The 26,119-nt window shown below is 41.8% G+C and overlaps 2 protein-coding genes across 5 annotated transcripts; one reads left to right on the top strand and one right to left on the bottom strand.

Annotated features, from left to right (window-relative positions):
- Positions 1 to 704: 704 nt before the first annotated feature.
- LOC131591468 (translocator protein-like) lies at positions 705 to 10,692 on the bottom strand. 4 transcript variants are annotated; one of them, XM_058862209.1, is made up of 6 exons: positions 10,539 to 10,568; positions 9,561 to 9,658; positions 7,587 to 7,675; positions 4,570 to 4,770; positions 1,944 to 2,082; positions 705 to 1,089 (listed from the first exon to the last, which is right to left on the bottom strand). In XM_058862209.1, the coding sequence occupies exons 2-6, from the start codon at positions 9,588 to 9,590 to the stop codon at positions 913 to 915; spliced, it is 636 nt and encodes a 211-aa protein (XP_058718192.1). In that variant the 5' UTR covers positions 9,591 to 9,658; positions 10,539 to 10,568; the 3' UTR covers positions 705 to 912. The 4 variants fall into 4 exon arrangements, with proteins under 4 accessions (XP_058718192.1, XP_058718193.1, XP_058718195.1 ...); XM_058862210.1 differs by lacking the exon at positions 7,587 to 7,675 and having other exon boundaries at positions 10,539 to 10,563; XM_058862212.1 differs by lacking the exons at positions 7,587 to 7,675; positions 9,561 to 9,658 and having other exon boundaries at positions 10,563 to 10,692.
- Positions 9,567 to 14,383, top strand: LOC131591462 (malonyl-CoA-acyl carrier protein transacylase, mitochondrial-like). Its single transcript, XM_058862193.1, has 5 exons — positions 9,567 to 9,658; positions 10,319 to 11,319; positions 11,416 to 11,503; positions 11,767 to 11,984; positions 12,260 to 14,383. The coding sequence occupies exons 1-5, from the start codon at positions 9,577 to 9,579 to the stop codon at positions 12,680 to 12,682; spliced, it is 1,812 nt and encodes a 603-aa protein (XP_058718176.1). The 5' UTR covers positions 9,567 to 9,576; the 3' UTR covers positions 12,683 to 14,383.
- Positions 14,384 to 26,119: the final 11,736 nt, after the last annotated feature.

Here is a 26,119-nt window from a genome sequence, read left to right on the forward strand (position 1 = left end):
AGAGAGGCACAATGTATCACTCTCAGGGGTCTTTGAGTTAGATATGTTAAACTGTTGTGTTTCATTGGTGTTCCCCCATGCTGTCCCACCCCGATACAGGTATCTTGGGCTTCTCCCCGCCCCTCTCCTTCCCCATAAATACCCCGGCTTTTCTCCTGTTCGAGAGATTCGCTGTTGCCGGCACCCTTCGCCGAAGCTCTGCCTAAATAAAGGTTTATCCTTTAGCGGAACGCTGGACCAGCTTTCTCATCCCTGCTTCCTGTGTTGCCTGCCCGCCGCCGCTGAGCCGAGTTGAAATCACTCGCCTGCTCGAAGCTGCTCACACGCTTTGGCCCAGCCCTTCTCAGGGCTCTTTCTCTAGAGAAGTCGCGGTGCTCCGGGCTTTCCGTTGCCGCGGCAGGAAGGCATAAATTGTTAAAAAGAGCTTGTCTTAAACATTTCTGGAAAACAATGGCCAGAAGACAAATATCTGGTGACTGTAGTGGGACACATCATAGCACAAAAGCACTGTGCCTAGTGGTAAATATATGAAAGATTCAGGCCACAATCATGCCTGTCACTAGGAACACCTTTCTGGAAACTGTGTTAGTGTGTGGCTGGATTTCTTCCTCTGAACATAAGGAAGTTTGAGTTCCTGCTTTCTTCTGGTAATGGTTAAAATGCTCTTGTTATGTAACATACAATACAAGAATATGGCACTTACTACTTTTCAATCAAGACTTTCTTTTAGTTTGCTATAAAACCCAGTCAGACATACACCCCATTGTGGCTTGCCTAATAAAGTTGTATTTGTTTTGTCAACTTGTAGTTACCAAAGTAATGGTAGAAGTAGTTCAGCTAAAAATAAAATAAGGCCATAACTTTATATAAAAAATAATTGGGGGAAAAAAAATGGTTTTGGCTGAAAACTGCTTATTCAGGTTTTTTCTTGCTGTGATTTTCTTTCCAGATCTGATAATTGAGTGCAGAAGCCAAGCTTAGCCAAGCTAAATAAGGAACCATCAAATAAGCTGCTGTTTTGTTGATGTTATACCAGGAAGCAGTGGTAGCTGTTGCTGTACCAGTTGTAAGCAGGAGAGTCACCAACCCCTGAAACACAAAAGGTGGTTAGTGTTATTTTTACTTGTTGCATTTTCTGTGTGGCGCTCTTTCTACCTGGCTCTGGCACCTGTTCTATCCCTCTGGGAGTTAAATCCTTCCCAAAAAATCAGCCAACAGCAAAAGATGACAGCTTTCTGCTGAGTTGCAAACCACTTCAAGTCAGAGAAGTAGAAGAAAGGGCATTCATTACAGCTGGGAGCACAGAGGGAAAATGAAGTCTCTCTCACCCACAACCTCTTTAGTGGACAGTAAGACACTTCCCAAAGTGACTTGGAGCAAGCAAACCTGTCCAGTTTGTTCATGTCACCTGAAGAGAGGAACTGTGAATGAATCTGTGATAGATGGCAGTCTTTCCCTGTTACAGCATTGCACGTACAGCTAGAGAACCAGGTAAATATTTTATATTTTTTATTACCAATTCTTATTTTTGAGAATAATTGAGCTGTTTCTCTTCAGAGAGCTGCAGAAAACGAGTCTTTTCTAAAAGGAATGTTGATCACCTGAATAATGTTGTAATAAGCTGCTTATCACTGCTGTTTGCCAGAGAGACCTAGGAATTGCAATAAGGCATAAATGTTTACATCTTCTAATCACACAAAGCTCTTACCAAAGGCTGGCAGAAAGCTGCTTGAAGTCTATCAATTTAAGGGTGGTCTAGAACTGTACATTCTCTCATGTGGATGCTGGCATGCATTAAAGAGAGTTTTAGAAAAGTTCTGCAAGCCATATTTTGTATTCAAAGCCATTTTCAGGGAGAAAAGATTATGACACAAATCTTTCATGCTAATACTTTGCAAATAAGAGTAGGAGCCTTTGGTTCAGAAACTTAGTGTTCCACTTACCCATCCCATTTTGTGAGCTCCAAAAAATATTGGAGTCCATGCCCAGTTTAATGCCAGGTTCCCTGCATACAGACCCAGAGGAACCACTGACTTTTCACTGAAGCCCCCCAGTTCCTTCCACACCAGGTAGGAGCCGTATCTGCAGAAAGCAAAGGGGAAGTGTCATTCACTACACTGTATAAAGCTATCACGCCTTCTTGATCAATGAAATAACTTCAGTGCCAGGATCTGGATTAATTTAGAAGATTTAGATATCTAGGCCCTACTATCTTAGGAAAGTAACTGACAGCACAAGCTTCATCAGCTGCTCTGGATAACAACATGGAGAGAGAAAAATTCCAATCATGCCAGAATTCTCACTTTTAAGTGTGTTGGAGTCTGAAATACAGACTGTGTGCCCTTGTTTTTAATGTTTAGTGCTGAGATTCAAGAAAGCACTGAATTTCATATAATATGAAATTCATGAGCATGTTTTCATAGTGATACATGAAAACAAATGCTAAAGTTAGATAAGAAAGGTAGGTGTGTAGATTAGAAAGTTTCTTAAATCACTGGGTGAAAAAAGTAGTTTAGAGAACAGGAGACAATATGGAGGATTTAGGGTGTTGTCCCTTGTCCTTCTTCCTTCTTCTTCATGTTCTTCTCCTAGAGGTTTTTGGGTAATAGTTAGTAATTGGATAGAAAATGCCGCAGTGCATCACAGAGGTGATGGGTCATTGGGTCATTAAGAAAAATAATATACGTGTCTATTGTTAATTGGGTAAAAATAGGTATAAAGATAAAAGAACTGCGTAGTTCGGGGCCATTTTGTGTATCAGACACAAAGTGTGCCACAAGGCCTTGTTTGTACCATCAGAAGAAAGAAATGTACCAAATTGCAAAGATTAACCTTGTAACCAGCCTAGAGAAACCTGTTAAGTTTTATAAGGATCCTTCAATAAACACGAGAAACAAGATTCTAACGAGCTCGAGAGTTTACTTCAAATAATGAGAACTGAGATAAGTGGAACTCCCCACGAGGGAGGATCCCAGAAGAATTCAGCCCAGAGGAGGCTGGGGAATTAGAGAAGAACTGTATTCACAGAGAATTCAGCCCAGAGGAGGCTGGGGGACTATAGAAAGCTGTATCTACAGAGAATTCAGCCCAGAGGAGGCTGGGAGACTATAGAAAGTTATATTCATAGAGAATTGAGCCCAAAGGAGGAAAAGAAAAGAGAGACAGAGGTAACAAAGTGCATAGAAACAGATAACCTACTGCATTTTGGTCTTAAAAAAGAAAGCCATGTTAAAATGGAAATAATTCTAAGACACAAATAGCAAAGGAACTTTGTTTTAATACTGGAACATGGTATTTCATAGATTTAAAAAAAAATAAAAATTAAAACCCACTTTTGAAGTTTTGAAGAAGGATTAAATGAGTGGCATTGAGTGGGTTCCCAAAGCAGAGTTGTGTATGGGGAGCTCTGTAGCCACTTTCATTTCTTTGACAGGGACTGAACAATGCAGCTTTGCTATTCTGGCAGTTTGATTGCAGAGAATAATGAAAACAAAAGAAAGTTGTGGCAGGGTAAGCATTAGAAACTTCAGTTTCCTAAGTGATTTCCAGAGCACAGTGAGGACTTGCACTTGTTCATACATCTAACTTCAACTTCAGACCAAGATCATGATGCACAAATCTAGGAAGTTAAGTGTCAAGAAAAGCAGGTAAGCTTATTAAATCTTGCTTTTAGTTATTTGTTGCTTTCCATATATTTAAGAGATTCTGGAGAACTTAAATGTCTTGGTCATTCAAGGAATGTGTGTGCATGACAGATTAGAGAAGGCTGTTACTAAGTATGAGCTTTTCATTATGCTGAATGTATAATACATAACCAAGACTATCCACCTTAGGATACACTGATTTTGCTATTCAAAGTAATTCATAAGCTGTCACAATCTGGAGTTTTTTAAGCTATTTAACTTGCTACCCAGATTCGTGGTGAGAAATCTAGACACGGGGTTACACACTGTGCAATCAAGTTGAAGGAAATTGGGAAAGCCACCCAGCTCTTTTCTCCTTGATAAAAGGCATGTTTTTATTCACAGGTCAGTAATGATCTCTTCAAATGTTAACTCTTAAAATACACACGTATTGCATTTAAATAAGTTAAAAAGTATATGTATGAGGAGAAAGAAAGAATACTGGTGGGGAGGGACCATGGGAGTGCCAACCCAGCATTTTCATCCATTACCCTACTGAGGTCTGTTAGAACAGTTCTATCCTAATTTCCCCCACCCCTTTTTTTAAATTTTCCTAAAACTACTGAAGGACATAGAAGAAATCCCAGTTCTGCCTTACCCCAGTGTTTCCAGCTTGGCAGGTCTTCCCCTCAGAATGAATGAGGAAAGCAAATTAATGGCAGATTTTCAAGCTCCTGCTTTTGATATGGATACTTCTGCATACAAAATGTCCTATCAAACCCACACACAACTCCCAAAACATGTTTTGACCTGTTAAACATGCAGCTTGACATAGTTTCTTACAAACATACAGCCACAGGAGTACAGTCATATCCTCTGGTACAGAATCATACCAAAAGCAACTTTGAGATCAGGTCAGTGCCTTAATACAATGTGAAAAACATACCCCATAGATGTATAGAGAGTTCCCCAAACAGGAGCAAACACCCAGTTAGGTGGACACCAGGATGGCTTCTGCAGAGTTTCATACCATGTTGGGATTTCTCTTTTGGTTATACGGCTTCCTAAAAATCCTCCTGCATGTGGCAGGAGCATGAAACCTACTGCTGGGGCCCAGGCTGGTACCACTTCCATTGAGACAGTGAACCTGAAACAAAACAAAACACTGATTGGCAGAGAACTTTCAAAGTGCAACTGCAGAAGTTTCCATTTTTAACAGATTTTAAAATCAGGCATGTCAGATCTGATCCACAGCCTAGTGTTGTCATTGAGAGAGACTGCAGCTGAAATTAAGGGATCTTGTACCAATACACCTGTAAAGGAATCCTCCCTGGGGAGGGGGGAGCTGCTGAGAAGTGGGGCTTTTACTTCCCTCTCAGCTGAGTGCATGAAGATTACTGAATTTTACCTACAGAAATATCCTCACCCATAAGTATGGCAGAGGAATAATGCAGATTAATGTTATGTGAACTGCACTTGAAAAATAAATAAATGTAGTAAGAAGTGTGTATTTCTGTATTCACCCGAAAGCCCATTCCCTCAATGAAATGGCAGAGCCAAGGAAGAAAAGAGCATGTGCTTTCCTGTGCTCAAGCTGAAGAATGTGAGATGTTGTCTGCAGGATGCTCAGTGGGAGCCAGAAGATGTGAATCAGTAGCAGACACTTAAGAAAGTGCATTGGAAAACAAACACCAGGGAAGACAATAAGAACGTAAGTACTTAAGCAATGTTTTGCTAAACAAGGAAGGTGATCTGGATACATGGGGAGTACACCTTTGGCTTCTTCATGAAGCGTTCAATCAGTTGCAGCAATTGTAGCTGCCAAGCCCATTAAATTTGCCTGCAGAAGTAGGGCTAAGGGCCTTGCTCTGCTAGACCATGCTGCTTTAGTTAGGGTACAGGCAGCAGGAAAAACAGCAAGCAAGGAAAGAGGAAAAAGCTTCAGATATTCTGGCCAAAAGCCAGATGCTACAGAAGAGCTGTGCTTAGTTTACTGAAATGTAAATATTAGAGCTACAATTTTAAAAAGGGCAGAACTGAAAGATATTTTTTCAAATATCAATATTAGGCAAATACACCAAATTCCTGTTCATCTGGTCTGCAGAGAGATTATGAGAGATTGCAGCAATGGGGAAAGAGCAACTGCAGAAGGCCCAGGATAGAAAATAAGGTTTTAGATCAATGAGCATTTCAGACGCTTGTCAGAAAAAAGTGCCATATTGATACTGTCCTAGCTGTTGTCTTTCCCTGGATTTCAAAGCTTCTATTGCTATAGTCATGGTTGCTGGGATGAGGAGGTAGGGAGTGGGGAAGAGGAAATCCTACTTGTGATAGAAGTGCTTTAACTGATAGTAAATGGCACAGATGAGGTTGCAGTGTCACAGCTGATGCAGTGAATTTCTGTTTGGAGATCGGGGTAAGCTTGGGTAGCAAGGGAGTTCTTGCATTATGGTTTTTGTCCCTGCACTCAGGGCTCTGCCCACACAGATTAAATGTGAGATTTCAGTGGGTAGGCCACAATGCAGTCTGCATAGGATCAAGAGAAATCCTGGTGATAGAAGCAGAGTAGAGTTTTGAAGGCAAACTGACCATGGAGAGACTGGTAAGGCACACAGGATGAGAAAAGTTGATGGGGTAAACAACAAAGGGTACTAGGCCTGGACTGAGGGCCTGGGGGAAGTTGGCAATGAATAGAAATACACACAAAAAAGGCAGCAGGAAAAGCCACCAGAGATATGAGTCAAGGTCAAAAACAGAGGAAAAATGGGTGAAAAGAAACAAGCAGAGGGAAGAATTCAGAACTGAGGCTGAGGAGGAGAAAGGGGAGGACAATGTGGTACTCTGCTGTGATAGGATCAATTAGGGAGGGAGGAAAAATCTGCAGGGCTCATTGCTGCCATAGTTCTGCCTAGTGGATTCTACTTATGAGGAAGCATCTTGAATGGATCAGAGGAGTTCCCCAGTTCTCCTGCACTTAGAGCTGTGCTGTTATTTCCTAAGGAAGCAGGCTGTCAGCTGCTGTGTGCACTACTTGTCATACCCACTGACAGCATGAAAGGCTCTGCTTTTACTGGGATGTGAAGCAACAAGGTGAGATGGGAACAAGAGCTTTGAGCACAATGATTCTCTTTGGCTGCCTTCAGATGAGTAATTCCCAAACATAAAGTTAGAAATTGAAAGTTAGTAAGATCTCACTTTTTAACCCTTTTGCTTTGCCTACAGGGAGGCCAGGCTTACCTCTCTACACATGCTGTGATACATGCAACTCCAGCGTGGCTGCCAAATACTATTTTTTCAAAAGTGATAAGCAAGAACCCAAAAGGCCTAATGCTTTATTTGGATGTTTCCTTGCAGCGTTCAGCAACTGGATTTTGTCAGGGTTCTGTTCCCAGGGAACAAAATCTGAAAGTGTTCTGTAAGTTGAAAGTGCTAAATACTATAAAATTGAAACAATACTGCTCTGTGGCAGTCATTAGTGAGTAAGTGATGTACCCATGCATGTTGGAGGAAGAACACTGTAATAATTCTTAAGAGAAAGAAAACCAGGCAAGCAAACAGGGAGAAGACAGAAACAGGGAGGGCACAAAACAGGGAAAGCAAAGATACAAGGAGAAGTGAAGACATAGCAAAGGGCAGGAAATAGAAATTAACAGATTGAACATACTGCCTGGAATTGAATGTTGGTGCCCCAGTCTTTTAACTACTATTACTACTAATAAATTATGTGCTGTATTTTCCCGTAGTATTTCTCAGGACTTCCCAAGCATGGCAAAATACTCTGTCTTACAAGGAGAAGGAGGGACAAAACCATGCAGCAAGACGTGCTGGCAGCAAGACCACAGTTGTCCATCAGCAGTGGGAGTTCCTGTGTTTTCATTCCCAAGAAATATCAACTTTCCATAAAAAATATAGGTAACTCAGAAAACAGCATGGAAGAAGCCACGTCTGTCTGTCTCTGGTTACCTGATGTAGGTCTTTAGCAAGAGAATAAGTAAAATGCAAGGATGCACTGGAGAGTCTCTGCGTTGGCCGGTGCTGCAGTCTTTGTTTACCTGTGCAATACAAGAGCTGTACAATGTTTACAGAACACTCTGTACATTTTCTAAAAGTAATGTAAGCACAGCAGTTCATCAGCCCTGCCTTCCTTTCAGTGCTGATGATCTGAAATGAATCGGTGAGAACTTACACACCACAGACTTGGTAAAACAGCCCCACTGGTTGCAGCAGTATTACTCAACCTAGAAGTAACTGCTTTCCCAATCATATCGCAGCTCCAGGGTGAGTTGCACAATATTCTTGCACCCTCATTTTCATACTGAAGAATGCTGGATGTCTGTGAATGATATCTGCAGCGTACCCAGCAGATATCTGCCTCTAAGAACCACCAAGGTTGGAAATATTTTCTTCTCACACACACTTAACTTGTTTACTTCTTTTCTACTTCTTATCTCTGCCCTGCAAGATATTCCTCATCATGCTGTCCCTTTTCTTTTTATCCCTAGTGTGACTTCAGGCAGTTTCAGCAGTGCAGTGAGGGCTGCACTAGGCCACTTTGCTTTACATACATGTCAGAATAATTATTCTAGGTATTCAAAACATCTGACTTACCCAAAGTTGGTTCCAGCTTCATAAAGTAAAAGGAGAAATAAAGGGGAAAAAACCCCGAATAGTTAAACTTGCTACCTAATGGGCTTCTCTCTGTTGTTTTTCTACAGTGACATAACATGAAGAAAACACTAACAGAAGCTTTCTGTGTCCTCCTTCCAGAAAAAACACTGTGCACCCAAATAAAGGGATGGGGTACGCTGTAAGTGGGATTAGATATAGCATGACAGATAGCTGGTTTGCATCAGCCTGATGAAAAATGAACTAAAACTTCTTTGCCTTGAGAAGGTCTCTCAAAGACAGGTGCCTTTCCTTCCTTGGGGCACTCTGTCAGCAGGAAAAAGGAAGGTAGGAAAGGAGAACTGCTTTCATCCCATTTTCTTATACCCCTGTGCTGATAAAACTTCTGAGTAGTTCCATTCTTGTGTAACTTGGGGCTGACTACCCAATCATATGCAGCTTAAAAATCACATTAAAAACACAAAGGAAAATCTCCCTGTAGAGCTAAATTACCCTGGCAGCCCTGCAGTTCCCAGTGCCCAGTGTTTGGAGATGGACTGACAAAGCTGGGACCATACCATGGAAGGGGGTTCCCAAGACACAATCTCCCTCTCATCCTTTACCAGACATTTTTTAAGGGCAAATAAGGCTCTGCCCAGGTCTGAGAGGCAGCATGCAAATTTTCCCCAGAAGGAAGGCTTACTAAGATAGATATCTGAAAAATTAAAGATAACATACTTAATTTATATTGATAAACTATTAATGTGTGTTCTAGTTTTAATTCCTGGGAAACTGCAACACTGAAATAAAATTGATATCACAGTCTATGACAAAGAATACAACTACCACAAAAGAAAAAAAAAAAAAAATCAGGCTTATCTTTGCTATCTAATCTCAAATAATACAGACACTTCAAACAAGAAATGGTATAGAATATAAATAGAATATAAATATCTAATAAGTGTATAATAGTTTATAATATGTATTTAGATTTTTTTAAAAATTACAGTATTTATTGAAGACTGTGATGCAAGGTGTACAGATGGAAACAAAAAATGTCACTCCCCAGGTTACACTTCCTTTAAAGTGGCAGAGCACAAGCTGTGCAAATAAGTCTATGATTTATTCACATACAGGAACTGAAATGCATACTGAAGCAAAATCTTTGCTGGGAGAATTTGCCATTTACTGCTCAATCTATTCTCATTGGCACTTATGTTACAGGTAGAGGCAGCCATGGGCTGGGATATGGTCACATATATGTTTTATATCTCCTGTGTTACTGCCCATATATTTCAGCTAACTTGAGCAACTCACTTACGGTTATTTTACCTGAAGGCTGACACAAATGGAAGAAATCATCTTACAAAATATCACAGAGGATAGAAAAGTGAGATCCTTTCGAACTGGCCAAAGTCCTTTCGAATTCGCCGAAATAAAGTCAACATAATTTCCTGCTATTGTGACATATTTTTGTTCTCCCAAGCTGTACTTATTACAGTCTTTTTTACTGAGCTGCTCTGACTCAATGTTTGATACTGTTTCATAACCTTACTTCATGCAAAGTCGTTACACAATTACAACTTCAGCACAACAACTTTCGCTTTTTAAAAAATAATCTTGCTGTTGAACGCTCAAATTATATCACAGCGCATTTTGCGCTGATTTACAAGCATCACTCAAAAACTCAGAACTGAAACCAAAGCACTTTCACTCTTAAAGAAATGTTCCTCGGCGACCCTGAAGGAAGGAAGATACCTTAGTTAAACAACAGCATGAAAACTCCCGAGTGCTGAGAGCGAATGTACCGCGTGTGCGGTGTTCTCTGAGAGACCAGAGGAACAGGTTTTGCCTTTCTGCTGTGCGCGCACAGCTGTGAACCACTGAAAAACTCATGTACCGGATAAAAATTTAGAACAAGCTCCCTAGCTTGGTGTGTATTATTATTATTATTATTATTATTATTATTATTATTATTATTCAAAGGACTTTCCGCGCTAAACGGCGGCACGGAAAAGCTGTGTTTGCCCAAGACGTCTCCGCCCGTGAGCGGCGGCGCGGTGTCGCCCCGCCGGTTTCCATGAACCCACCTGCCCGGGGGACCCGCGGCTGCTGCACGGAGCTGTCGCCAGCAGCAGAAAGCAGGGTCGCCCCCCTCAACCCAAGCCGAGGGCGCCCGCGGGGCGCGGCGGGGTCCCGGCGGCGGCAGCGCTCCAGGAGAGCCGGGACCCGCGCGGGGACTGGGGCGGGCGGCCCCTCGGCCGAGGCAGCCGAACCCCGCTGCGGGGCTGCGTCGCCCCTTGGGCTCGCCGTCCCGTCCCGCACCGGCATTACCTCGTCCTCCGCTACTGCTGCTGCCGCTAGTCGTGCCTACTCTGCCGGAGCACCGAAGCGCCGCCCCCGGGGCTACACGGATCCCCCGCCCCGGGGCGGGCTCTCAGCGCTGGGCGGGCGGAGGCGCCTGGCGCGGGCCGGGCCCAGGGCGGCGCGCGGGGCTGAGGGCGGCGAGCGCCGGGGCGGCCGGACTGACCTCTCTGGTTTCCTCCTTCCCTCCCTTCCCGTCCCCTTTGCCGGCGCCCGGCCCGGCAGCGGCTGCAGGCGGGGGCCGCCCCGTTCCTGTGGCAACGCCCGTTCCCGGGCGGCGGCCATGGGCGGCTGGGCCGCGGCGCCATGGCGGCTTGGTGGCTGCAGCGGGCGCGGCGGCCTCCGCGGCGCTGCGCGGCTGTGGGACAGCTCCCGCCCCGGCGCTGGGGACCGGGCGGCGACCCTGAGCGACTTCCTGCAGAGCTCGGTGGAGGCCGAGGAGCCGGGCGCGGCAGCGGCGAGGCGGGAGCGGCGGTGCCCCCGGGAGGGCACGGTGCTGCTCTTCCCCGGGCAGGGCACCCAGTTCGTGGGGATGTGCCGCGGGCTGCAGCAGTACCCCGGCGTGCGGGACATGTACCGCCTGGCCGAGAAGGTGCTGGGCTACGACCTGCTCTCCCTCTGCCTGGAGGGGCCGCGGGACGCGCTGGACCGCACCCAGCACTGCCAGCCCGCCGTGTTCGTCGCCTCCCTGGCCGCCGTGGAGAAGCTCAACCACCTGCAGCCTGAAGTGAGGGGCCGCGTTGGGCGCGGGAATCGGGGCGGCGGCGCCTCAGGCCTGGCTCGCGGTGCGGCTGAGGCAGCGCTCGGCTCTGTGTCCCCGCAGGTCGTGGAGCACTGCGTGGCGGCCGCCGGCTACAGCGTGGGGGAGTTCGCGGCGCTGGTCTTCGCTGGAGCCCTGGGCTTTGCTGAAGGTGCCTGGGGAACGTGCGGAGCTCCCTGCTAGGATCTCCCAGCCCGGGCCCGTGCTGTTTCCAAAGCGTTGCCTGTTATCACTGTGTCCCTCCCGCTTTTTATTTTTAATTAGAGAACAGATTTTACTTTCTACTTCCACCTTTCTCTTTAACACGTGTAATGCGGCATTAAAAGCATTGAGTTTCACGAGAGTGAGCAACTGCCCTTTCTTGCGCGCAGGTGCCCGCGCTCACGTTCACGCAGCGTCTGTTTCTCTCCGTAGCGCTGTACGCGGTGAAAGTGCGCGCCGAAGCCATGCAAAAGGCGTCGGAAGCTGTCGCCAGTGGAATGCTTTCGGTTGTCGGCCGGCGAGAGGCAAATTACAAATTTGCCTGCCTGGAAGCCCGTAAACACTGTGAATCGCTGGGTATCGAGAACCCCGTGTGCACAGTTTCAAACTATTTGTTTCCAGACAGCAGAGTCATTGCAGGACACTTACAGGTATTGCTTCAAGAGTAATTATTCCTTCAGTTGAACTGAGTATTTCACTTTTAAAAAGCTTTTACTTTGCACTTCTGTGTGGGTGTTATGTACGGCCTTAGTTTGTCCAAACAAAAGTACTTGATCTGTGGGGTTTTTTTTTTTTCTGATATGTGTTCAGTTGTTCGGTAGGGAAAGGAATACCTTTATTACAGTAAGTCTGATGAGGTGATTCTTGTGGGGGTGACTGAGCAAACCTTTGTTGTGCAAGACTCACTTCTCTCTCTCTTTTATAGGCTTTGGAGTTTTTGCAGGAGAATGCCCGAAAATATTATTTTAAACGTACAAAAATGCTTCCAGTCAGTGGGGCTTTTCATACCAGCCTCATGGAACCAGCAGTAGAGCCACTGGCTGAAGTCCTAAAATCGATTGAAATTCAGAAACCGCTGCTCTGTGTGTATTCCAATGTCGATGGCAAAAAGTACATGCATTCAAAGCACATTCAAAAGCTGTTAGTGAAGCAGGTGGTGTCACCTGTTCTGTGGGAGCAGACCATGCACTCAGTGTACGAAAGAAAGCAAGGAACAGAATTTCCTTACACATATGAAGTGGGGCCTGGGAATCAACTAGGAGCCATTCTCAAACAATGTAATTTGAAGGCCTGGAAACAATATAAACATGTAGATGCTCTGGAAGATGAGGAAGCAGCGGAGACTTAAATAACCTTTTGAGAAAAATCCACACAATTCCTTTTTTTTCTGATTTAAAACTTTGTGCTCCCAAAAGAGGAAGTCTTAAATAATCATATATTGTAAAGAGAACTATGTGTGTAATTGCAATGAACATTTTCCTTTGAGTTCCTCAGGTGTGGAAAGCGGAGAGCAAAGTTTGGCCTTCCATCTGTGTTGGGACTGCAACGCTGTCAACAAACAGGCCAGGTAGCATTGTTTGGCCTCAATCCTGCAAGCAACTTTTTCTCTTGGGTTTTTCTTTTGTTTTTGTTTTTTTTTCAGTTGGTTGTTTTTAGGGGAGTGTTTTGGATGTGGATTCAGGTTCCAGTTGGTAGCCTGGGCTGTCTGATGCAGGGATCTTCTGCAGGAATGTGGGGGTTGTTGGCTCCAAGTTGTAGAGGGCTCTGTTCTGGGCTGGAGGGTGTGTGTAGAGGAGCCATTTCTTGGGATGGCTTTCAGGTGTGTTGATGTTCCCATTATCTTACTCAACTGACTTGTGGGGTGTTCATCTATTTAAAGTTCTCTTACTTTGTGTCCACATTGCCAGGTAGCAGCTGAGTGAGGCAAATGATGTTACTAGAAAAAATTATTTTCTTATGGTTAAACTATAAATAAACTATGAAGCTTTTCTTGCTCTTTTTAATACTTTGGGGTGCATCATTATTGGCTCTGTCTGCATGTGGATGGAAGTAACTTTCCCTCCAGTTGTCCAATGCCATATTGGTTGTGCTAAGTTACACAAGAAATGTTCACTGGGAAAAAAAAGCTTAACAGAAATATGATGTACATTTCCTGGCAGCAGGAAATGATGCGCTAGAGAGCAGCAGGTTGTCCCAAACTCTCCTGGAAAGAGCTTCCCATTTCCCAGCTTGTATATTTCTTTTTGGTATTTTAATGCTGTATTTAGCAGATAAATAGAAAAAAAATTAGGATATATTACTTAAATCAAATGACTGACAATGTCTTCAGTAGTGTATTATGAAATGCAGGAGAACTTCCAATTACAGTACCAATCATTCTGTAATTTCACACTTGTGACAGGGAGAGTGAATTGAAAACACTGGCCCTTATTATTGTTGCTAAGTGGGCTGTATTATTAAACAGTTCTTTTGTGGACTGCAGCTGGCAGCTGTGCCTCCCTTTCCAGTACAAATTCCACTTTTAGTATGTGAAAACATTAACAATCAGTAAAATACTATAGAGTTTTTCAGCTTCACCATCGGACTGCTAGAAGCTGATGATTAAGGGTTGGAATAACTGTAAAGAAAATAATTATTTCAGTGAAGGTTCCTATGTTACAGGTTACATTAATTACTCAGAAAAGCATACCAAAGTCTTCAGTTAGAATTATCAGTTAGAATATTGCAATTAAGTCCCATTCATATTATTAAACACTGTGTTGTCCTGTGTTAGAAGTTTCTGACCACACCTTTTAAGACCAAACACAACGTTCATGACTTTCAAACCAGGTTTTAAGATAGCTGAAACTGAGTGTGGTATGTTGGTGGCACTAATTTTAGTGCTTTAAAATTTCTGGACTTTCTTTTTAATTATTTAACCTTTCTGAGGGAATGTTGGAGACCTGTTTTCTATTTGTAGTGTTCTTGCCATAATTTTTTTCATTTTTTTCCCCCTCATTTCATTTTGTTGTACACTTTGCTCGGAATTAAAGCTCTTTGGGAAATCCAATCTAGAAATCTCTTGTTTGCGAACCATTAGATAACCTTTGCACTTTTGTCAGCTGCAAAATGCTGAAGGGAAATCTGTATCCTAAGGGCATTCCAATCTTGTGGGTCTTGGTAAATTAGTGGGAAGAAGGACCCATCACCAATGTCAGGTGTTTGCTTTTCTTCTGTGCAGTGGTTGGAGCTGAGGCTTCTCCTGAGTGAACTTTGTGTCTCCAAAAGCAGAAGCCAGAGGGAATTATGCTCTTGTGCTGATGTTGCAATTTCTAGGAGCAGAAAAAGTGTGATGGAGATCTTTGTACCTCTGTATGGAGAGTATTCAGGGCTTGATTTTGTGTGGTCCCCGCCCATTAGCACAGCCTCACCTCACATGCGCTTTATCATTGGCTGTGGCTGGGCACACAGTGCCCAAGTAATTGCAAATCCTAGATCTCAGAGCTTTTCTTTAATGTATTTGCTCATCTATCCCCTCTGCTTCTGGAAACTGAATATTTGAGAGGTGAGAAACCAGCGTGGCTCCTTTGCCTATGAACAAGCAGAAACAGGATGTGGAAGAAAATCAAGTGCCATAAATGCTGTCACATATGAGAAAGTGTGCAGTGCAAAAAAACCAGAATTAATGTTGGGTCTCCTGGGTTACTGTGGGGTGTGACTAAAGGATTAACTAACTGTGCTCCACAGGTGAAAGAGGAGCCTGGCCCTGACTGCTCCGTGGTACTCCAGTTAGTGCTGGTTGCTGTGGCTTTGGATGCCGTTTGTGTTCTGTTTAACTTGTTTCTTTGCTGGGATTGAATTTTGTATTCCTTGAGACTGTGTTTTGCCCCATACATGGTGGATGATGAAATTCCCCTCTCTTGTGATTCAAAGCCTTACATTATGGATTACAAGAATGGGAAAAAGCAGAGTCACCCCACACAGCTCTTGGATGAAATAGGCAGTGAAGAGTCTCCTGTTCATCATTGCTCCCCTGTGCATAAAGGTTATTTATCTAGAAACAATTATTAAATTTTAGTATAGTATTTATTTAGGTAGTATTAAATTGATTCAGCTGGGAGGAGTCAATTTTTTCATAGCTAGTAATTTTATTACACATCAAAAATTTATTAGACCCTCCTGATGTTAAATTTTACCCTTTACTAAATAATAACTTTAGCATATTTTTCTATCACACTGCTATTATGGAGCTCAGCAGAGCAGTCAATTCACTGATAGAACTTTAGTCTGTTTTTTTGGCTGTGCGTGCAAACTTCTGGCCTGTGTGTGACTCCAGTTCCAGGTGTATTAACTGTGCTTTTCTAGAAAAAACTTTTCTACCTTCTGCTGAAGGGCTCATTAGCTTGAGAGCATTTTGGAAAAATGTGACACTGGAATGTATGCTGCTGCTGCTCCTGCTGGAATTTCTGGGGTATGCTTGAGCCATCACCCTTTACTTTCCTTCTTTCTGCTTTCCTTTTGCTCTGCATTTCAAGTCATTCAAAGATATTTCAAAATCCTTTGCATGAAATGGTCAAATGAAATAGTCTAGTGGAGCTTCATTTTTTTTTTTCCCAGAAACATTTTTTGAGATGGGCACTTAAGATCATAATGGGATTTAGGCACCATTCATTAAAGAGAGGAAGCATGTTCCTCAACATGCTTAAATTTGGCTTGATTTGGCATTTGTCTTCACTGTAGAGGGGTTTACATTCCTTGTCTGACTTAAAGCATGGACTTGAAAGTCCAGCTTCTCTGATGAGTGCTTAGATCATGAATCCATTGAATATTGTATTTTCCTGTTTTAAAAATACACTAAGGGTAAGATTTGCTTTTCTGAGCAAGAAGCAGGCATCCCCTGTGTTAAGGGGAATATCCAAACCACAGAGATGCACTTTCGTTTTCTTTCACTGAGTCTATAACTGGATATGGAAAACCAGCTTCAACAGAGAAGAAAAGATGCACTCGGGCACAAATGGGAGATGTTGAGAGAGAAAAAACTCAAGTGTGCCCTAATGGTCACCTGTGGAGTCCAGGAGGGTGACACCTCAACTATCTCCAGCCCTGTAAGTTGTTCTCACGTTCCCCTCAGGCTTCTATTCCCCCCGAGTACGTGCCTTGCAAAAAGACATGAATCCTCTGAGAAAATCCCCTCTCAGAACCCATCAAATTTTTGGGGTTTTGTTCTGGGCAGCTCCTAGTTTTACTTTGAAAATGGGCAGAACATACTGCCATCAATGTGTGATAGCAGAGTCTTGGAAAATAAACAACACTGCAAGAGGTTTGAAGCAACAATTTCATTTTTAAAAAGTATCATGGTATTAATGTTTACTATTGCTTTTACAGTCTTAAAATTCAAAGGATGGCCAGCATGCCTTCAGTTTTCCTCACATCCAGAATCTCTTTAACAAACTCATTTATAGGAAATAGACACTTTATATTGCATTAAAATAAACACAAAAAAGACAAACTTTCTAATCGCCTGGAGTCACATTTCAAAACTAGCAAGTCAGGCAGTTATCCAGCAACAACCTCCTTATTTTAAAAGATTTTTCTTTAAAAAAGATACGGTACAGCAGTGACCCAGCACTAGCCTAGGTTTTAAATATTAAAGAGACTTTTATCAGTGTAAATTTGAAAAACAAACCAGCTGTCACCACTGGGGTGTTAGTGATGTTGGTCAGTGTCCAGCAATGACCTCCTGTTTTAATTCTGTGTGTTAATTCTACAGTCCATAATTCATGGCCCACCAAAAGGCAGCAACAAGCAAGGCTGCAGGCACCAGCTTCTGGCAGAGGCACCTGACAGGAAGCCGGCAGGTCTGTAGGAAGAAAGGGGATGGTAATGAGAAATAACAAGCAGCAAAAAGAAGGTGCAAGGAAACTAAAAGAGTGCTCATGTGGGAGGTCAGAGGACCGACAGCATGGTCTAGTTCTGCTGCAGAAATGCAGAGGGGGGTCAATTTTACTGGGGGTTCCAGCCACTAAAGAATCCTCTCTTCTCTGGGTAAGTATCACTGGCAGCAGCTCTGCTCATCTCCCCAGGGAGACGCTTGCAGCATTTCATAGTGGCAGGTGCCTCCCCTCTGAATGGAACCCTGTGAGTTGTGTGAGATTTGGGCAGGCATCCTCTGTCTTTAAATGAGAAATTTCAGCCTAAAGAGAATAAAACAGGGCACTAAGGGGGCACCAACAAACTGAGAGATAAACCCCAGCCTGAAGCCACATTACATGCTTCACTCACTGATATCACAAGGGAGTCAGATGTTCCTGTTGCCTGCTTGCCAACAAAAAGGTGGGAGAAAAGGGAGCAAGCAAAGCATACCCAGCCTCCACAGCCACTGATCCGCTTTGTCCAGTTACTGCTCACAACATCTCCAAAGCTTCTTTTAACACTTTTAATAACATTCCAGGTCTGAAAAACACTGATAGCAACCCTTATGATTTCAACAACAAAAACAACAACAACAAAAAAAAAAAAAAAAAAAAAAAAAAAAAAGAAGATAGAAAATTTATTCTAAAAGTGCTAAATAAAATACCAATGTTTAGGGAAAAAAACCCAACCAAAACAAAACCCAAACAAAAACCTTTAGTATATTCTTCCCTAAAAGTGTATGTGTACATGTATATTTATCTAAATATTTAAGAAGAAGACCTTTGAAATCTAAAGATAATTTAGTTTCAGAGTTAAGTGATTAAGTGACAATCTTTGTGGTTGTTTCAAACTTAGAAGAGCATAACCCAATGAGAGATGTTAATGTCTGATTAATCAGGACAGCAATACAAGACTGACACAGCAATGCCACAGGCTCTCTCTGGAGTGTGAATCCAGCTTGGCTGAGGTAGGAGGTGTATATATATGTTATATACACATACATTTATACATTATGCTACACAGCTGTAATTGAACTGCATTCTGGTAGGTCTGCAATGAGTGACCATCCCTTCCCAGAAGTAAGGAGAAGATAAGGTAGAGTACCTGGGGCTTCAGACACAGCTGAGTATCTCATGTTAGGACAATGCTGCATGTCAGTTAATTACTATGCAGGGCAACCCTTCAGCTCACAGTAGATAAAAGGCAGTTCAAACTAGTCCAGCTATGTTTTCTTGTATGTGCATGGGTAAGTTACATGCAGTAACATGTTACTCTCACACTGGGCTGCAAGTCAGTTATGCTTAAAATTGTGTCTAAAGTTACTGTGCCTCTGAGGAATTTGAAATAGCAAGACACTATTTACGTCTTCTTTAAATGGCTGTAGTCCATGGAAATAATTTACAAGCTTTTCCTAGTAAAACAAGCTGCTTTGCTTTTCTATGTCCTGTATGAAGCAGCAGCAGTAGTAAAAATAATTTTTTGTATTTTGTGTACAGCAACATTCTTGTCTATCTAACATGATTATTAAAAGGATCTGCCAAGAAGGTAACTTACACTCTTGCCAGGTGAAGCAGTGTTTCTTCTAACGTACTGTGGTACCTTCTGTTAAATTCATCCCCAATCAGGGCCAGCTGATGGCCAATCTGAGTAGCTGAACTGCAAGGAAGTCACGATGTGCAGATTAGAGGAGAACCCTGCAACAGCAATTCTTTAAAAGCACTCTGTAAATGTCAGGTACTGTTAATCCCCCAACTGTTGGGCTAAACTGGGCATGTAAAAGTAAAATGTTACAGGGGGTTTTGTTTCCCATTATTTATGGTTTATTGATTAAGTATTTTATGCCCAAACATGAAGTGTTTTGATGTTTTCATAAAAAGTTGCATATTTGGCACTTTTGTAAAAATGTGTTGATTTTTTAGGTGTTTCAGTTCTTTATACAATACAATGGGATTCTGGTTTGGGGTTTTTGATTGTCCCACTCCCCCCCCCCCCCCAGTCAAAATATTGAAACTGTCTTCACTTCAAACATTTAAAAATCTTTCACCTTACAAAAAGGTTGGCTTTGTCATCCAACAGATTTACTCCAATGAGTTCCACTGTGCAATGTGGGTCTCCAGCTACTGGGTGGTGCCCAAGTACAAACTGACCAAAACCTTAAGGCTTTTAGGGAGGTCCTGAGATAGACAGAAACTTGAACAACATCTGTGGCACGTGTTGATGCTAAAAACTGGCTATGATTTCCTGCTGGAAAGTTCCCATTAGATTTAGCTGCTCTTAGACACATGTTTTTGTTCTGGTAGACAAATAATATGAGTATACATTTTTATTTTAATTTGCATTTCTGCTGAGATCTATTTATGAGATCTGTGGAATAGTAAGTAGGCTTAAGAGCTTAATTCTAGAGTCTGCTGAAAAAAAAACCCTTGGGCTTGGTTTGGTCAGTCCACCAACAAAAAAAAAGGCCAGAAAAACTACAGAAATTAATTTTCATGGATGGGGGAAAAAGGCAACTCCTGACTCTTGTACTGGAAAAAATGTATGTATGGGATTAAGAAAAACCCAAGGCAGCACTACTAGTTTGTTGTAAGTGGTGCCTGGAGAATTATATAAAAATGGCTTCTTCAGCTGCTTGCTGTAACAGGTAGGTCTCTAATAAAGAGCCATATCTGTGCCACTGTGCAAGATAAAAACTTAGAGACATTTAATGCAGCATAATCTTGCATGGTCAGTGTTAAGCACTACAGGTTATCTACACTTGCATCTATTCCATTTCCAATATTATGCACTATGATTACTTGGCTTAGCAGTTTTCTGGAAGTCTGGCACTTTGTACTTGGGAAGGACAGAAGGAGTATTAATGTAGTGTGATACCTGATATCAAACTCCATTTGCTCTGTGGTATCTGGAATTGTTTGGAGGTTACTGTAGGTTTCCTCTTCTGGTGCTCCATTGGGGTAGCTGGAGAGGACAAAGTGCCTGGGAGCTCTCCTGATATGAGACATCTTACTCTGCAACAAGTCATGAAAGACAACCTCAGGGCTTCATGTTATGCAAGGTCTTTTCATTTTAGATGGAAATTGTTCAAAGTGCTCTTAAAGTTACTCTTTTTATTTCTCCAGTCAGAACATGAGTGCTTCTAAGATAACTCTTTTAAGAGCAGTCAAAGGAAAGTTTCAGTGACCCAGCAGATGTCCAGCAATTCAAACATGAAGCATTTATATATTGGCTCAGAACAACCCAGAAATTGGAAAATCTTGATAAATATAAATAGTGTAGACAAGTACAGTTTCTCAGTAGTTTCACTTAGTATGAGATGTTTTCCTGCATTGTTTGCCACAACCTGCCTGGCATTAAATCACTCTAACCCATGGAGATCCCCAGGCAGCAAAGTACCTAAAACAAACTTCAACAGGTTTTCCTAAGTGTAAGTCTTTAATTCAGGTCTAAGCTTACACATCTTCAGCTGGAGGCTACCACCATGGAAATTACAAGCAACTCACTATAGAAATAGAATATAAGAAAGATTTAAATCCATTAATCGCTTTCTACATGGAGAAGCAGACAGTAGGAACCAGTATAATCAGTGGAGCTGCCTGCTTGTATAATGGGAAAGTTATTCACAACCAGTACCACAAAATCAATGGCAAAATTTAACAGGTTTCAGCACATGTGACTTGTGTCTAATATTGCAAGCATTTGTTTAACAAAGAAAGCAGTGTTTGGAGAGCAGAGCTGATGTTTTTGTAGTCATTAGGATTATTTTATTTCATTTATCAAGGGAAACAACATCAGAGCTGCAGATGGGGATTATTCCAAACTACACACGTCCTTGAACATTTGCTTTAGTGAAGACTTCCTGATGAGGAACTTAATTACAACTTCCTGTAGATGCTCTGGTTTTATCTGGCACTGGTTTTGGCCAGCTTTTTTATGGTTTTTTTGCTTCCTGGCTCCATCATTAAAAAACTGATCCCTTTTGTTGATGGAGTTATTCTGGACAGCAACAAAGGGGAGTTCTGCTAGCTGGATTTCTTTCTCATTTTTAAACACTCAGCAGGTAAAATTAATAAAACTCAAACAAAATATTCTCAGAAATGAAACTAAACCAAGCAAAAGATAATGTCATAATGCTGCTTGGTATGAGTCTGGTTTGCTACATTGCTGCAGTCTTGTAAAAACTTTAAATTTTACACTTGGGATGAGGTTAGGGTCTTTGTGATATTCTTTCAATATTTAGATTAAGTTTACATTTTTCGCAAAGCAAAATTACTCATAACTAATGTATATGCATTACTGCATAAGCAAACTCACAAAAATGTGATACTAAATAAATGAAAATATACTTGGTTTACAGAATCATAGGATCCTCTTCATGGTGTTTAAAGTGTCTGGAGAAAATCATGTTACAGACTAGTGTCAGATGGCAAATATGTGTTTTATACAGTTTGTAATTTCATCTTCTGGGTTTTTTTCCTCCTATTTGTATAACTTCTTTACTTACAAAGATGTTTAGAATCTAGGATTTTAAGTATGTCCAGAGTTCTGAAAAGCTGTGTAGTTTAGCAGTGACAAAGAGAAGCTGGGGTCAGGTCTTCTGAATTTTACTGCACCAGCTTTGAAGAGAGCTGTGTGACCCAAGACCCAACTCTCTTTCTAAGGGAAAACACCACAGCCTTCTTTCCAAGGGAGCACCTATCTGAATGTTAAAGGCAAGTTAAAAGGCTCTTTTAATTCAGATTTTTTTTTAAAAAAAGAGTCATATATTTGCTTCAAAAGATGCCTTGTCCTGTTTTAAATGTATCTTTTATGTATTGCTATGTGTCTCTCTCTTCCACCCCCAAAAAAATAAAGAAAAAAAAAGGGTGATGTCCATAGAGGAACTTTGTGCATTCCAGCACCATACCTGACTTCCAGATACCCAGTCACCCCAAAGACTTTGTAGCTCTGAATCAGGTGCCAAGGCTTCATACACACACCAGAGTGAAGCTATATCACATGAAATCAATCCATATTCACTTGAGCAGGTACTTGAATGGATCTTCCATTTCCCAGGGCAACATCTAGACCAGTGGGTTACTGGGTGTAGTGGTGGCCACAGGCTGATCGCGTTCCCACAAGTGCATCCCTGTCCCTTTTGGTGCAAGGTCCAATGTGACACTACTGCAGTATGGACTGGGTGACCCAGGGCTGCTCCTGGTTTGAGAACTCCACCAGAGCTCAGGCAGGAGTTCCAAGGTGTCCTGTAGATCCATGAATGGGAAACAGAATGGCAGAGCAGAGTTTGGAAGATCCAAGGGATGCTGAAGTACTCCTTGGACACTTAAAGTGTCAGTTCTTTGGATGCAGTTAATCTCAGTAAGCTGCACAGAGAAACAGTCAAAGCACGCAGTGCTGGACTTTTGGAGGTTTAACAGCCCAACTGTTTGGCTCACATGTACAAAGTAAACATCTAGGGATGTAGTGGTATACTCCCGTAGCCTGTGGGTACCAATGGAAATGTATTAATTGTGTTTCTTCACAGTTCAGAAAGTTGTTGAAAGTTACCTAGTAAAACAAGTGCTATAGTGGATAAAATGTAGTAAGACCAAGCATAAAATGTCAACTGTCTCCTGCACATGTATTACTATTTTTACCTTCCACAAAGACATAGCAAGGGGAAAAAAATACTAAAAAAAGGTATTTTCTTTTTCTCTTCTTTTCTTCATCTCTAGACTCTATGCTAGTTTCACATTCACAGGGCCATACAACAGAAATGTCTGTATCTGTGAGATAAAACCTGCGTCCTGAAAAAGTTCTATAATAAGTCAACGCAGTACAGAACTCAGACATGTAAACAAACCATACAGTACCACAACAAAAGCCCAAAGTGCAACATATGCTACCTCACACCTGTTACCATGATAATACCTTCCTCCCACAGGCTAAAAAAGAGTTGTTGGGTCATGCTCTCCACAGCTCTGCTGCAGCCTTATGTGTTGGTTTTGCCCACCAAGCTGTGTCAATGCACGGCCCATCCAGCAAGGAGGGGTATTCAAATGCATTTTACAGAATGGGCAGTACTGAGGCAAAGGTAGTCTGAGGAGGGCCACTGTCTTGGAAGTGTATACAATGGGTCTAATTTAGTTTTAGAGCAAAGCTTAGCAATTATCTTCTTAAGACTTACCTGCCTTGAGGCCATTTACTGATTTCTGTCATCAATTTAAAAATCTGGTTGTATAAGTGTAATATAGAAATGCACACAAAAGCTACATTAATATGGACCTATTCTGTTCATCAGGTTTGGATCTGTGCAGAGCTGAGGAAGAGGAGCTTGTATCACATTCTACAGGCCCTTCTGGTTCTCCACAGCAGGATATGTTAATATTCTACCACGCATCTCACCCTTCCCTTCTTTCTCTCATTTATACAGGAAGAAAAAGCAAACTGATTTTGGTTTACAAAAATCAAAGGGTTGTATGTGTTTGTGAGCAATTGCTTGTAGTTCAGATAGTGACTACCTCACAACACCTCTGAGAAGGTGGCGGCATGACCCCATGCCAGCAACAGAGATCATTTCCAAACAAGCAACCAGATCAAAAAAGCTCAAGCTTTCCTGTAAAGCTTTGACTGAGCATGCTTAAAGCTTAGTTTCAATGGTGAAATGCCTTCAGCAGAATAAATAATGTATTTCAAGTCAAATATATACTTAATGTTCTGATAAAAAGAGGCCTAGATCCAAATTTTAAAAAACAGCCTCTCCAAATGCCAAGTTACATCATGGAAATTATGGCAATTTATGAACACAAGACTGATTGAATAATGAAGCATCTTCAGTAGAAAGACTATGTTGACAATGTCTATACTTTGTGTAGTCAGGTTGGTTTTATTTGTGAGGGTGTTTTTCAATCTAGCAAAAGAGAATAGAAAATCATCTTGAAAAAGGAACATTGCTAAACCAGGCAAGCCAGGTGAGTTGGGAAAACAAAAAGGATCTGAAATCTACTTGTAGTTAGTACAATTAGATTTGCTAACAGATTTTAAGACAGGCACAATGATTCTTTAGTATAATGTACTGAATGCATTAATTATAGTATATGTTTATTATGTTTTTAATCTGGTTATGAAAACAGAAAATCACTATTGATATTCTAATTCCAGTGTTCAGGTTCAAAATTCCCAGCACCTGCCTACATAAATATGGATTGACAGACAGGACCCTCATCCTTTACCCCCATGGTATCAAAGCCCATCACAAACTCCTTCATATTCTACCAGCTGCCCATGCAGACTAAATTTAAATTAAAAACAAATAGAGGCTTGGTTGTTTGCATATATATCTTCAACCCATAGCCAACTCTTTCAAAACATGACATCATCCTTGCTGCTGCAAACACAAATCTCTGTGCTATTTTACAAGGACACGTCTTTGACATAGTGACCAAAGATTAAGAGCTAGTTAAGGTTTCAGAGAAACAGGAATATTTGGCAGGCAGGAATATACACTTTAAAAGCTTCAGCATTTTTTGTTTGGTTTTCTTTAGGCTCTCCTATGACCTCTGTCAATGAGCAGCAGCTGCCCTCGACTTCTGGCCGCCTTCCCTTGCAGGTCAAATGCTGCAAGCCATGGGCAGCACACTGCCTGTGGGCACCAGGAGATCCCTGCCCCTACCCTCACAGGGACACCTGCCTTTGGAACCACCACAGCTCATGGCAAAATGCTGCAGGGTAACTCAGCAACCTGAGTTTCTCTTCAAAAGATGAGAGGTTAAGTCATCATTACTCATTTTGTGCAGGTTAGTTAATCCAGGATGCTAGATGAACTCTTAAATCAGTATCAGGTCAAGGAGCAAAGATAAATTATTTCTTTGTCTCCTACCATGTTCTTGAGTCAGCTTAACATCAATGACCTTGGAGACTGTTTACACAAAACACTTCTTAATATTGCCTCAAACAGCTATTAAGGGACACTTTGTAAATCTAAGAAATACATGCTGTACTCCTTACATTTTACTTCATTTCTGTTTTTATGCTCAGTAAGTTAGTATGATAACATGCCTCCACTGGGAATGTAACATAGGTTTTCTTACCTCATAACAGAATAGGAATTAAGCATTTGATTATATTTAAACATAAAAAATGTGTTCCTTAAGCTTAAGTTCCATAACCTTAGTAGCAAAAGAATGCATACAGCAGACTTTAAATGGGGGAAACCTTTTAGGCAAAAAGCACATACAGTTATTTTGGATTTCAGTCTCTACTGAAAATAAGTTTAAGGGGCTCCTGATTGAGGCAAGACTTCAAGAAACTCAAGTTTTTTGTATATCATCAACATTCTATGTTGTCTATTAGAGCACTCAGAGAGCATCAGTCCTGACTGTGACTGTAGAGAACAAGAGATTTCCATCTTAAAACGTAGATAGCACAGTTGTCTGCATTAAAAAGCCATCCTTTGATAAGCCTATAAAGTGTCATTTTTCTTAGAGTCCTTCAGTGCTCACCAACCTATTTCAATGGCTTCTAAACTGAAAAAGAAACAAGGGGTGCTTTTATCAAAATGAACACATTCAGTTCCAAAAAGGTTTCATGGGAAGATCTAAGAATATTGAAGAGAAGAATATATTGGTACCACAATGAAACTATTTCTATTAATAAAACCCAAAACTACACACACATTCTGCCAGGCTCTGGTCTGGATTTTTTTTTGTTTGTTTTTGTGACAGCACCACCTATCTCAGGGATACTGCTTTTGCTCTACTTGTTTATAAGGAGTTAAGGTATAGATTGACTCAGATTCTGTTCTACTTTACATTTCCTTTTCCAAACATCTTCTGCCCTTTGTCCTTCTGCCCTTCTCTGTCTCACCAAAAGGTCAAGATTCTTATACAATAAGAACTTTCTTAAAATTTATTGTTGA

Source organism: Poecile atricapillus, chromosome W, assembly GCF_030490865.1.
Source record: "Poecile atricapillus isolate bPoeAtr1 chromosome W, bPoeAtr1.hap1, whole genome shotgun sequence".
Lineage (NCBI taxonomy): Eukaryota > Metazoa > Chordata > Aves > Passeriformes > Paridae > Poecile > Poecile atricapillus.

What these genes read in the sequence shown, in the direction of transcription:
- LOC131591462 (XM_058862193.1), top strand. Translation starts at nt 9,577, where the DNA reads ATGGAAGAAATCATCTTACAAAATATCACAGAGGATAGAAAAGTGAGA. An exon ending in CCAAAGTCCTTTCGAATTCG is followed by an intron (nt 9,659 to 10,318) that starts CCGAAATAAAGT and finishes CCATGAACCCAC; the next exon opens with CTGCCCGGGGGACCCGCGGC. An exon ending in TCAACCACCTGCAGCCTGAA is followed by an intron (nt 11,320 to 11,415) that starts GTGAGGGGCCGC and finishes GTGTCCCCGCAG; the next exon opens with GTCGTGGAGCACTGCGTGGC.
- LOC131591468 (XM_058862209.1), bottom strand. Translation starts at nt 9,590, where the DNA reads ATGATTTCTTCCATTTGTGTCAGCCTTCAG. An exon ending in TTGCTAAAGACCTACATCAG is followed by an intron (nt 4,771 to 7,586) that starts GTAACCAGAGAC and finishes GTTTTGTTTCAG; the next exon opens with GTTCACTGTCTCAATGGAAG. An exon ending in ACTCTCTATACATCTATGGG is followed by an intron (nt 2,083 to 4,569) that starts GTATGTTTTTCA and finishes TGCTTTCTGCAG; the next exon opens with ATACGGCTCCTACCTGGTGT.